Raw genomic sequence first — 13,014 nt, 5'->3', positions numbered from 1 at the left:
GCTAATGAAATTGTTCTATATGGCAGGATTTAGTAGAGCATTCCACTAAACACCTCCAATTTCACTTGGTTCATTGCCTCTTAAAAATATGCTTGTTAACATCCCTTTAATTAGCTTTTGGGGTGTGCAGCATACCCAAGCCGATTTGACTCAGTGCCTCAGAGACTGCCAGTTGCTATATCAAATACTCAACTAAAAACTCACCCAGCCTTTTTGCATGCACTTTATGGCCTTTTTCAGGGAGCTTTGGATTAGAGGGCAACCATAAAGAGGTTTAAACAGACCTTTCTTGAGAGGTGCAATTAGAACTACACTGCTGAAATGATCCAAAATCCTGATGTGGGGACTAGCAATGTTAGAATCCTATATGGGGAACCCAGTGATACCACACATTTGTCATCATTTCCTTTTGAGACTATGTATTTTTTAATTATTAAATTAAAATAGAATTTAATTATATGACTTGATGACTCAGGGCCACAGGAGGGATTCCTACATGAGTTCTCTGTGCAGAGAGGGTGGAGCCACCCTTGCAGTAGGCCTTGGAAGAATTGAGCAAAGCTGTTAAAAATGGCCTCAGTCCTTAATTCATTACTTTAAACTAAGAGCACTGATTTGCACAGATGCCAAACAATGAGTAGCTCTGGTTTGATTTAAGCTTGAATGTACTACCAGTTGTTTAAAAAAGTTATCTTGGCCATTATGATCACCAGGGCTAGAAGCAAGAGTAATGTCTCCAGAGGCAGTAAAGGAAGCAAACTTTCTGGAGGCATATGCAACATCTACAAGGGAAGTCTTTGCTTGCCCCAGCACACTCCATAGTCCTTGGTGATTCAGTCTGTATTGTGTAAGTGTTATACACTGTTCTCAGCTTTATTTTCTCTAGTATGTGATGAAGGCTTTTGGCACAGGAGACTTCCACATCTAGTTCTCATGGGTTATTTATCTAAGGCCTAAAAAATAGGCAGTTATTGAAGTCATTCTGCTTTCAAAGCGCATTTGGTGCCAAAACCTTTTGATATGACATTGTATTTATAGGAAACAAGAACCATTTGAAACCACAAACTGGTCCTTTAATAACAAGGACCGGCATAGCTTGCAATAATGTTCAGCATGTGGGAATGTACTGTTAGCACATAGAACACTCTTCTCTTTTCACAGGGCTCATCTACATGAGACACTAAATGTGCAGTAGACTAATTCTGTGCATTAGCATGTCATGGCAAAACCCATGCTAATATGCTAATGCACAGTAGTGTTAGTCCACTGTTCATTAGCTTATTTAATAGGCATGCACTGGTTAGCTTACTTAAAAGGAGTGCAGTAGTACCAGTTACTGCACATTGATTTAGTACCTAGTAATACAGGTACAAACGTAATGCGCAGTAACTATGACACATGAATGAACATGCAGATGCACCCACAGGCCATGTCCACATGAGCATGGACATTTGTTTCCTTGGGGACAAGTAGCACTGGCACACCCTGTGCCATTGCTAGTTGTCCCCAGGGAATGCCTGTGCCACACACTCTCTGGTGTGCAGCAGATTACCCTGGGTGGGGTAAGGGAGGCTAGGGCCAGCAGCTTTATCTGGGGTTCTGGGGGCTTCCTGGGGCTGTAGCAGCAGTGATCCTGCCACATGGAGCCTGGTCGGCCCCTGGAGTGTGGCTCTGGCTGGCCAGGCTCCCTCTGGTTTTGGGTGTTGCACATTGTCCCCATGTACATCTCCCTGCTTTTTTTTTTGGGGGGGGGTTGACCCCTCGGATCTCCCAGGGTCAACCCCCCTGCACACACACTGCTACCTTGCAGCTTGGAGAAGGCCTGAATGTGTAGTATGTGGTGCCGCAGATGTGTCTGTGGCGCCACATACCACACAGCCATGCTTATCTAAACATAGCCACAGGGTATAACATCACACTGGTGGAACCCCTGTCTACACTGAAGCCTACGGCAAGAATCCCCTGGACTTCCTTTGGGTCAAGATTATATCCTATGTCATAGTTAATATGTTGTCCGTGGTCTGATTTCCTTTAAAGAGAAACATTTTCTGCCTTTTCTATGAGAAAGAAGTTAGGAAGACTTCTATAGTGCCCCATCACTGAAGTATTAAAGAAAGGCTAAGTCTTTATTGCACCTGGTGAAATGAGGAGAATGGGTGTTTGCTGTCTAGGTAGGTCCAGCATTGGTCAGGTATCACCGTCAATGAAGCCACAGCAGCACAGGTAGCTTCCACCCATTGAGAATCCCACTTTGAAGCCTGTAGTGTTGTGATTTCATTGCTAGCCAAGCTCACTAAATTATAGCTATCTCAGGTATCACTATATGCATATGACAGCATGCTTTCTCATTGCAGCATAGCCATCCATAGCTTAAGCCCTGGTTTCCCATGATGATTGAAGGTTTAATATATACATTTAAATTCATGGTTTTGTAAATATGCAATTATTGCTACATTCCAATCCATCTGAAGGATATGGTCAAATCCTGGCAGGGTTGTTTTATGAGTGGTCAGTGCTTCATACTTGTCATCCATGAGATCTGGTTCTGAACTCCTGCTTTATGAGCTAGCTCTCTTGCCCTATGACAACTATTTCTTATTCACAATTAATACACCTGGCTCCTTTCTTTAGAGCTAGTCCAATAATAGGGGGAAAAAATCCATGGAAACCTTGGTGAACTGTGTTTCATAACAAGCTGGTATGTATTTTTGAAGAGTTCCATGGTTTTAGCTCAATTAAGTTTGATTTCTTAAGTTAAAAAAAAAATCAAAATAATGATTTTTATTTCCAGTTTACAAACCCGTGTCCCATATTAGAAATTTACAGATTTCTTGGGAAGAGGAAAAAGTGTGGACATTCATTTATTGTAGAAAATATCTTGCCATGGGAATCAGTGAATAAGACAAAAGGTACCTATTGGTAATCAAAAGAAAAAAAATGGGAAGAGGATCCTTCTGAAGAAAACTTTTCCAGTCCAACCATGAATTTTGAGGGGAGAGATGTTTTGTTATAAAGTTTTCATCAGAGATATTTGAAAGTCGAAGTCCAATATATCCTCCTTCCCAGGAGGGCAACTTTCTTTGAGAGTGAGTGGAAAGGGGAAATAAATGAATGTCCAGTGATACTGGAGAAGTCTAGGGACTGGGATCAGAAATGTTCTCATTAATGTTGTGCATTTTGTTATTCCCATCAGTTATAAATTGCGTGCTACGTTCTGTACCTACCATTATTCCAGCCAAGCTACAGTGGTGACTAAAAAGGCAAAAACACGTGAAACAAAACATGTGAAGGCTCAACATTAGAGCAGATTTGGAAAATTCCCACAGGGAATTCTGACATTTTGATTTTTTTTTTTTTACTCTTGTTCCAAATAAGATGAGTTAAAAGTACATAACTTCTGTGGGGTAGAAATTCTGAGAACCTTTGATTTGGAAATAACATGAAGAACATGCTGAAATCTTTTTTTTTTTTTTTTTTGAGATATCATGCAATTTTTACTATAAGTATAAAATACATCTTGTATATAAATGTAATACTATTGAGAGTCTAACATTAAAACTGGCTAAAACAAGGAAGTCTAAATGGAACTAGAGAGCAGGCACAAAGCTAAATGGGAAAGTTAGAATAAAACGAAGATCTAAAACCCCCTCTGTTTTGTTTTGAAGAACTTTGAGACTTTTTTTTGTCAATTTTTTATCAACGTTAATATGTTCCTATGAACCATGTTGATTTCAGCAAAAATGTATTCCTTGCAGAATACTGTTTAGTCAAACATGTTGTGACTCATTTGAGATGAGAGATTGTCAAGGAAAGTGGCTCTGTTGGGTTGAAGAAGGCTTCTGGGTCACCTAGTCTGTTTGGAACTCATGTTCATGACTCTGCTTGTGCTCGGTTACTGTTTAGTCCCAGCTCTGCTCTGAGGCTATGCACTGAGGTTGGGAAACTAATGTGCATTGGGCAGTGGGCTGCAATGAAGAGGAAATAGCACACTGCTGGGGGATAAGGGCCAGTGGCTGCAGTAAGGTGGGCAGGGAGTAGGAGGCTGTTGTCCTGGTAAGGCAACAAGTGAAGGAAGTAGAACTGATGTTGGTTTGGGAAGGGACTGAAGTGAGACTGTGAGATGGGAGACATCTTTGACATTTCCAGGCACATATACTAAACCAGATGCTCCTAAGGGTTAAATCTTTCTTGAAAGCATGATTTCATACTCTGAAGCATTTGCAAGGTATTTTGAGTGCTGTTGCCAGGCTATCAATAATCAATATGCTGAGTGGGCTTCCTTAAGGCTGCCCTTGCTTTCAGTAACTTGAGAAAAGGAGTGCTGCTTCTGCTAATGAAAGATTGTAGGTGGTATGATGAGGATGAAGAAGACATTAAATCAAATGTGTTTCAATGTGAAAGCTGTTTTGGTGGATTGCTGGTGAATTATCTGTGATCAGGCTTCTAGGAACACGTTCATTATACAAAATTACTCAATGCATGGTTTAGGCAAACATTTCTGCCTGGTGGCTTCTTGCACATTATTCACAGCAACTATTGCTCTTGGTATTCATTATCCATAATCCACTCTCCATCCTGCGTAAGTGTCATATATATTGCCTAGTGGCATTTTTGTTTCCTAAACTGATGACTCCCAAAACCAAAAGAACATTTGAAAAAGCTGTTTATGATCTTTTCCCAATGTAAATATCCATTCAAATATGTATCGGAGTACAAGTCCTGGCAATGCACTCCTTTTCTCAGATCATTATTCTGAACAGAAATTGACTTGAATGAATGTTCACAGATGTTGAATAAAGGGGACAGTGAATACTATCTAAGCCAATTCACATTTGCCTTCAAGCAAAACTCCATCAGTCTTTCTTGTGGTCTCTGTCTGTTTGTTGCACAGTTGACTCTAAAATTTCCAGGTTTTAGAGGATGTGGCAAAAGAAAGCAAGCAGAAAGTGCTTTATACAGTTGTAGAAAAAAGTTACCAAAGTAGGAGTACCAGAGTTTTCCTTGAGAATCACAAAAATGATATATACAATGTACTATCCATGTGATAGAAAAGTTTAGGTGTATATAATTAGCCACAGGATGTCACTGTTGTTCCACAGAAATGAAAACTATGTGGGTTATGAAGGCTGGAAGTGTTTTTTATTTATTGTATTAGACCCATATAATGATTTTACTCCTAGGAAAGATAATTATTAAGGCAAGAAACATGGCTCAGTAATGGAGAAGGCAACAAACTACATGGTGTTTCAGCAGGCAGGAAATGAGGCAGATAAGAGAGAAACTAAAATGATGTGGAAAGGATCATTTTCCCTGACTACCTGAACTGCTGAAGCTTTATTTTTACTACTTTTGATGAAAAATAGTCATGTCCTTTTTCCTTTTGCTTTTAGGGAGAGCCATAGACTACGCTGTTCAACATGGTATGACTGAAGCCAATGGAGGGAGGCCCACTGCTGCAAAGATAGTAGTAGTCCTTGTATCCGAGAGATCAGAAGATCCAGTGGATGCTGCAGCACGTTCTGCAAACGCCAACAGTAAATATTAACATTCTGCCACACTTTTGGTTCAAATCCATTTCATTTTAAAATGATTAAACTAGGGCAGAGACTGAAAAAACATAAGCATTGGTAGGCAGTTAGGGTGTTAGCGATTCAAGGTGATTGTTTAGAATTGGGTAGAGTTGGGTTTTAACAAAGTCCCTATTTTTTTAAACTATGGAGAAGTTAAGGAACAGCTGTGCAGCCTGTACTTTAGATCTGACTCTGGACAGACATGGGGCATTACTAGGTGATGTAAATGTTTTAAGCTCGGCCCCTTTACAGTATGACATTTCCTGCAAGGTTTATAAATGAAAAGACCATGAGGTTAAGCTTTCCCTGCTCTTGTATACCTTGCAAAACACTGCTAAGGTAAAAAATGTTGACATGCTCTTTTAAGCTGTTTGCACTTAGGCCCTTCACATCTCCATTGTTAAGCATGTTCATCGTGTTCATTATTGTTGTTTTAATTAAATACATTTAAAATAAGCCATGTACTTCATTAATGAGTAAATTAAGTAACCAAACAGCATGATCAGAAATAGTTTAGGTTAAAAAATTGGCAGCTTTTTCATTGAAGTCTTCAACTGCCTTTTGACACTGCCAGATCTTACTCTGTTTGTAACTGTTGATCTCATCTTAATTATTGATGTGATTTAGAACATGATAGTAACTGTACTGAAAGGTCTTTAGCTTATAAGGAGAGAGCAGTAAGAGTAATGAAAACTAACTGTCAGAGTGAAACATTTCTCAGGTCTACCTTAAGCAGCAAATCAAAAAACAAGGAATTTCCCCTCTTGTCCATTACATATTTTTAAACTCACTTGCCTTTTTTCCCCAGGGGTAGCTGTGTTTCCAGTTGGCATCGGGGACAGGTATGATGAAGGACAGCTGAGGACTTTGACTGGGGAATCTGCTACTGACAGGATCGTTAAGCTTCACCAATTTGAAAACCTGCCCACCATGGTCACCTTGGATAATACATTTGTCAATAAATTGTGCATGGGTAAGTTTCATGAAGTCTTAAATCTTGAGCCAAAAAAATACTCTCCTATGAAGACAATGCATCAGGTTTGTTGTACACTATACTAAGTACTACTGAGTTATTTTCCTAGTTTTTTAATTACCTTGAACTTTGGTCAGTTTCATATAACAGCCCATCAGTTTCCTCAGATCCAGAGTTCAGTTCTAGTTAGGGTCCTTGTAGCAGGGCACTAAGGTGCCTGCTACTGGAAAAGTAGCAGTATGCGCTCAGGTGCTGGTTGCTAGGGGCAACCAGGAGAAGCTAAGGGCCTACACCTGGTGAGTCAGGTGACCCGAAGGGGCAGGGCTGACTACTATAAGACCCAGACTGGAGGCTGTGAGTGCTCTCTCTCTCTCTCTTTCAAATGGCAGCCAGAAAGAAGAAGTACTGCTTGACTGAGGAAACAGCTCGGCCCTGAATGTAGGAAAGAGAAAAAAGGCCTGGATATATATGCCGCTGGTTACACGGGGGAGAGATGTAGTGTGGTTTGGAGAATGTTTAGCCAGGAGGTAAATTTGTGTTATAGCCCAGGGGCTTGTGTTATTGTTTGTTGTTGTTGTTACACCGGAGGACCGGGTGAGGCTATTAGGGGTTGGAGGAGGTCTCATAGGGGCCCCACAGTAGCGTGAGGACCCCGGTGCTAGAGAGGGCACAACATTCAGGGGTGCACTGACCCCAGCCTTGAGAAGGGGAGCAGAGGATTGGGAGGGGCCCAGGTGAGGCTGAGGCCACCTGAGCCCTAAGGCAAGAAGCCCTAAAAGGGGGATGAGCCAGAGAGCGCCAGTGGGGGTGCAGGCTGCAAGACGAGCCAGAGAGCGTCTGTGGGGCACCAAGAGGGAAATCGACCAAACAACGTCCGGTACATCTGCGAGTCTTGGGGCATGGTACAGGGGTGATTGGAGCCACACATAGCCCATAAGGCTGGGGTGCACCGAGTTGCCCAAAATAGAACTGAGACCGAGATACATCAGACCACCGTGTCAGAAAGGACAAAAGGCAGCTTCCCTTATACATTGTTAACACCAAAGACGTGGCAGGCGAGATGTGAGGGAGCATTAGTACCACATTGGCATGACAGGGGACGCTAGGGGCGATCATGGCTACCCCTAGGACCCTGTGCTGCTACAGTCCTGCATTGACTTTCTGCAGAAATTTTCCTCTGTTCCAGCAGTTACGTAGTATAGAAACTGACTCAGAATTGCTGCAGTGTGTAGCTAATTATTACACAACTACATTGGCTTATACAGAGTATTTTTACCCTAAGCTATAACCCTCCTTTTCCCCCTTGAACTGTGATCATCTCAATAAATAGAGATGGTCAAGACTGGGAGAAGATGCCACTAAGGAAAACTGTAAGTTCTACTGACTAGTCTTGGTGACTGACAGTGTAGCATCCTTTGTCAGTATGGAAACAATGGCCCAGACCAGTGGAGTGACGGGGCGAAATTTGCAAAGGGTGGGTGAATCTCATGATGGATATGAAATCAAAGTCTTGTACACTTGGGTTTATTCAGGATCAGTTGGGACTTTTTGAATCATTTGGTTACAGAGTGAGGTTCTTTATTCTGTTGGCTTAAATTCCTGTATTTCAGATATACTTTTCATTCTTGTCACTTTCTGTCCTGTGCTGTAGTCATACAGTGCCATCATGTTGTATTAAAGAGCTACTGCATTGAACTGGACTGTTTTGGGTGAAATACCAGTCATCCTTAAAAACATGTCAGTCGCCATAGATGAGGTTACTAATGGTATTTGTAGCATTTTCCCTGGATCAAAACTTAGCCTCATTTAAATTAAAAGGAGTTTTCCCAAGAGGTCAAGATTCTATCCTGGGAATATGTAACATATATAATTAATATAAATATTTGAGGTAAGCTGACTAGGTTTTTTGCCTTCCCATGTACTGCAATTTTCCCATTTTTAATGGGCATAATGGTGTGAATTTATTTGTAAAGTTCATTCTGTCTACTGGAGAAAAGCCCAGTATAGAAGGTAGGCATCCATATTAGACAAAATTAGCATATTAAAGTTATCCTGAAGGTGTGAGTGTATAGAGCCATGCAACTTTGTTGTTTAATTGCTTAGAAATTGTTTCCACGGTGACAGTTCTGTGTTTTTTTCTGAAGTACATGTTAGAGGAAATAGACTTCATCTGTTGTCCTAAAAGTGCACATTCCAACAGACTAATCACAAAGCATCAGTGAAACCTCATGGAAGAGGAGCCAGAAGGCTCTCTGAACATCTGCCCCCCTACCCCCTGTAACTGGAGCAGGTGGCCCCCATGTCTGGTATCTCACGCTAGGTAGAGCTAACAAAAGAAAATTATGAGTGGTAGTAATGCAGCTGGCCATCTTAATGCATTAAAGTTATGGATGTAAGAGGTGTATTGCATATGCAGAATCAGGACTTAATCTTACATTTATGAAGCAGGATTTCATCTTATATTTTTGTCTGCACTGAACTCTGTGGGTCCATTATGACCTATGCTTATTACAATTGCCAAAGGAAAATGGACAAATAATGATTATCTAAAAACAAGACCTGAGTATTTTTTTGGTAAACAGACAGATTATCTGTGAAGATTAGCATAAATTTAAATAACCACAAGAGGTAAAAGTGACTTCTGTTGTCCCCTAAGTCAGTAAGTATATAAAAGCCTTATTGTTATATGCTAGTTTATGTTGTAGTAATACCAAAAATCCCAGCCATGAGTCAGGACCCCTGGTACAAGGCACTGTACAAACATCTGCCAGCTCTGCTGATGCTGAGTAGTACATTAGCACACAAGTACTCTCATTGATACAGCCGAATAAGGCATGAGATTTACTAGAGTCTGGCTCATGATTGTGTAACGAATCTCAGGTGGGATTGTCTGACATTTTAACCTCACAGGGGGGTCTGTTAGAACAAGTATTTCAAGAATGTATAGGAGCAGCTCTTGTTGCCCCTCTGAGCGTCCCACTGTAGGAATAGGAAGATGTTTGTGTTGAGAGGGAGATCCTCTTCTGTATTACAAGGTGCTTACAAGCCCTGATGGGGTAGTACAGTGTCTCCTACACTTACACTTTAGTTGGGTATCTCAGAGTGAGTTGTAAGTTATATCTGGGTCATCTACTAGTTGAAAGAGAATTCTGCCCTTAGAATCAGGCACTTAGTCTGAATATTTTGGCCCTTGCTTTTATTGTTGGCAAACTGCAGTATGATAGATCTTAAAATGGTGTCATTTATAAAATCAGAAATGTCATCTTTTATCAGTTTTTGCTCTTCCAAGTTTATCCTAATTGAATTAATTTTACAGCAGGAGACTGACTTTACAGCTACAAAGGAACCAAACTAATACTAGTAAGAAAGAGTTTAACGTGATTTCAAATGTTCACAAAATACAGTGCTTTTCCTGAAATGTATGAGGCATAATATGTGCTTGAATAGTGTTACATCAAAAGGTAAATATTCATGATGAATGACATCCTAAATATATGCCACTTAAACTGTTATTCCAAATCACCCCATACTGTAATACACTATTTCACTTTAGGGTGTACGTACATAGCCATGCTAGTAAGAGGCTGGAATTCAACAAAGCAATTTTAAGGATTTCTGTCTTAGTGGTTTTAGCTATTAATTATATGGTTTCATACTGCTGCTCACTACTACAAGTTACTATATCAAACTTTAGAGATACGATGTTGCGTTAAGTAAGGCTTAGAAGAGGACAGTTTGTTACATAAGACCAACAGTTATAAGTGATTAAAATATTCTGCCATTTGGGTAATTGAGCATTTGGATAACTGAGGATGTACTGTACGAGTGTTTGTATGCATCTGCGTGCATGTGCCCATACACACATGTATACATACATTGTTGCTGTGATGATATGTTAATTACGGAGAGAGCTTGTATGAATGGGTGTTGAAGAAACTCATAACCTGGCTTTGCCTCCTCTGTGATCCCATTTTACTTTTTGGACAGATGAATACGGTCCTCAAGGAGGAATTCTCAAGGTATAAAACAGGAAAAATCTCTTGAGTGCTGAGTCGCATTTTAAGGGAAGGAATCCATATTTCACTCATTTCCAGTTAAGCTCCGGAACAGCTGAGCAATGTGCCAAAATATGTCTGTTTCTCTTACAGAGCCTGCCCAAGAATGCATCGATGATGATGGGAATAAAAGGAGAGTAAGTGTACTTTTTGTATCTTCTGTCTGACTTTCAAGTAACTGTTATAGAGCATTGGCCTTGGAACTTGAATGCCTGTGGTGTGCTCTGAGACAAAAAAAGCTTTGAGCAATGTTAACAGTTTTTCAGGAACAATCTCCAAGAATGTGGAAAATGGTGTGGAAGGCAGTGCAATCAGCCAATGTGCTAATGCCCCGAACTTCCCTCCATTGATAAAGAAAAGTGCATTTTTTCTTTCTTTTTCTTTTTTTTAATCCTGCTATGTGAAACATACTAGTGATGAGGCACTTTGGCTTTCCTGCAAGTGAAGCAGCCCACAGGTGGAAGGAAGGAAGGCTTACCTTTGCTAGCTCCCTTAGGGTGCAAACTGCAAGTGACTTGTCTTCTATAGGATATTGTAGAGAGAGGATTATTGTGTGCTTGTTATTTCATGGGAATAAACTATCTTTTTATGCAGCAAAGACAAAGAGGATACAGAGTCATCTGCTAACCTGGGGAAAGTGCTCCAATATATTAGCATGCCTCTTTGCCCTCTCAGACTTAAGCTGTGGTGAGAAAGGAGGAAAGTAGGTGTTATGGATGGTGTGGCAGGACACTTTGCCTGCCACTTTAAGGGCCTGAACCCAGCAGCCAACAGGAGCCTGATGACAGCAGCCATTTTGGATTCAGGGCTGCCCATATAAACAGGGCATTTTGCTGTGGGAAGGCCAGGCAACAACATTGCCTGGCTGCAAGGCTGTTGGTTTCAACTGGAGGTAGGGGCAGGAGTTGTAGGGGATGGTCAGGAGGCTTCTGGTCCTGGGCATGACCTAAAACTGCACCCTGCCAGGAGTGGGTGGCCTGGTGGGGCTCCCAGTGGTGCAGGAGCCCCCAGGAAATGCTGGGTTGGGGTGCCTTAACCCCAGCTCCCACCTTTGGGTGGGTCAGGTGACAAAGGAGGTAGAGGGGACAGGGATGGCTACTGGCACCTGAGCCCACCCGAAGAGGGAAGCCCTGAGACCCCTGAGAAGAGGGGGTGGTGTGGAGCCCCAAGGTGAGGGGGTGAAGAACTAGAGGGCTGAGGGCCCAGTACATACATGTATACTTAGTGTTACCCTGCCTGAGTGTGCTTAGACCCGGTTGGGTAATTGGCTGGCCACTACGCCAGTGAGGGTTGCGGGAGAGGCCCAGGAGACAGTATGACTACCACCCAAGGGATGGACTAAGCCTATGGCCAAAGGGTGCCCCCTCCAAGAGGGAGCAAGGCGACATAAGTTGTCGATGTAAGAGAGAGACCCTGTGAGAGAAGGAGGAGTGAATGAGGCCCGAGTGAGAGGTGGGTGGTATGAATGGGTATATGACTGAGGCCTGATGGCAAGGCCTAAGCATGCTCTGGCTGTAGGCTGAGGGCACTGTAACATCTGGATGCCATCTGGGAGGCTTGGGCCGCAGTGCAGGGAAAGTCTGGAGCTGTGGACACCCCCAAATATTGGGGTGCAGTAATGGGAAGCCTCCTGCCTTATCTAACAGTGTATTATTATTCCAACAAGGTGTGGTGGGCGAGACAGGTGAGTGGCATGCCCAGAGGCAGGTGCTGCAGCTAGTGGGGATATCCTCCTGACAGTAAGGCAAAGTGTGGTTTTACAACTTGAATGCATTTTGCCTAACTTGCACCTGGCAAATTGTGCAGTTTTTTGCATGCGTTATCTTCTAGAGGTCAACTGTAGATTCATCCTACAGTTTACTTAAAAACATCAAGCACATTAACATTAAAGTTGCTTTGCCTACATTAGCATGTTAATATCTATTAAAGGTGTATCTTTTTTTTTCTTAGTATAGACGTGATCTTAAATAAGATGTGGTCAAAGAAGTAGCACTTAGGACAATGCCTCGGTTTGGCAAAGAGTGGTTTTTAATCAGTGTACCTTTGCAGTAGTGATCTCTGCCACCTCATATGGTGCCAGAAAGTGTTACTTCCTATTCTAGAAGCAGTTTAAGTGGAATTGGGTGGCTAGAAATTAGGGCTCTTTTAATTTTTGTTAACTCCTAGTCTAACAAAACCTAAAGGCAAACCAGCTAATGTAACTATGTGACTGTTTTTCCAGAGGACAACCTTCAGTTTTCAGAAGCTAGTTGCCAATTGCATTTTTTTTTGTAGCAATACTGAAATTCTCTATCTTCAGACCTCCTCCTCCCAAGGTGTGGGCACAATTTTGGTAGGTCAAGACTTGGCACTGAGTTTTATACCAGTAAGACAAATTGCTGGCAAAAAATGCAGTCACAATTTTTATTGATCTGAT

The 13,014-nt window shown here is 41.7% G+C and overlaps 1 protein-coding gene across 3 annotated transcripts in view; it reads left to right on the top strand.

Annotated features, from left to right (window-relative positions):
• The window catches only part of VWF (von Willebrand factor), a 207,628-nt gene that overhangs the window by 114,713 nt on the left and 79,901 nt on the right, over nucleotides 1-13,014 (top strand). For all 3 annotated transcript variants that reach the window (XM_019544220.1, XM_019544218.1, XM_019544219.1), the window contains exons 31-33: nucleotides 5,391-5,534; nucleotides 6,379-6,538; nucleotides 10,687-10,735. In XM_019544220.1, the coding sequence (XP_019399765.1) occupies nucleotides 5,391-5,534; nucleotides 6,379-6,538; nucleotides 10,687-10,735 (353 nt within the window). The remainder of the gene's footprint in view (nucleotides 1-5,390; nucleotides 5,535-6,378; nucleotides 6,539-10,686; nucleotides 10,736-13,014) is intronic.

Source organism: Crocodylus porosus, unplaced genomic scaffold (assembly GCF_001723895.1).
Source record: "Crocodylus porosus isolate Cpor-Errol unplaced genomic scaffold, CroPor_comp1, whole genome shotgun sequence".
NCBI lineage: Eukaryota > Metazoa > Chordata > Crocodylia > Crocodylidae > Crocodylus > Crocodylus porosus.
This window is presented reverse-complemented; position numbering and strand designations above follow the sequence as displayed.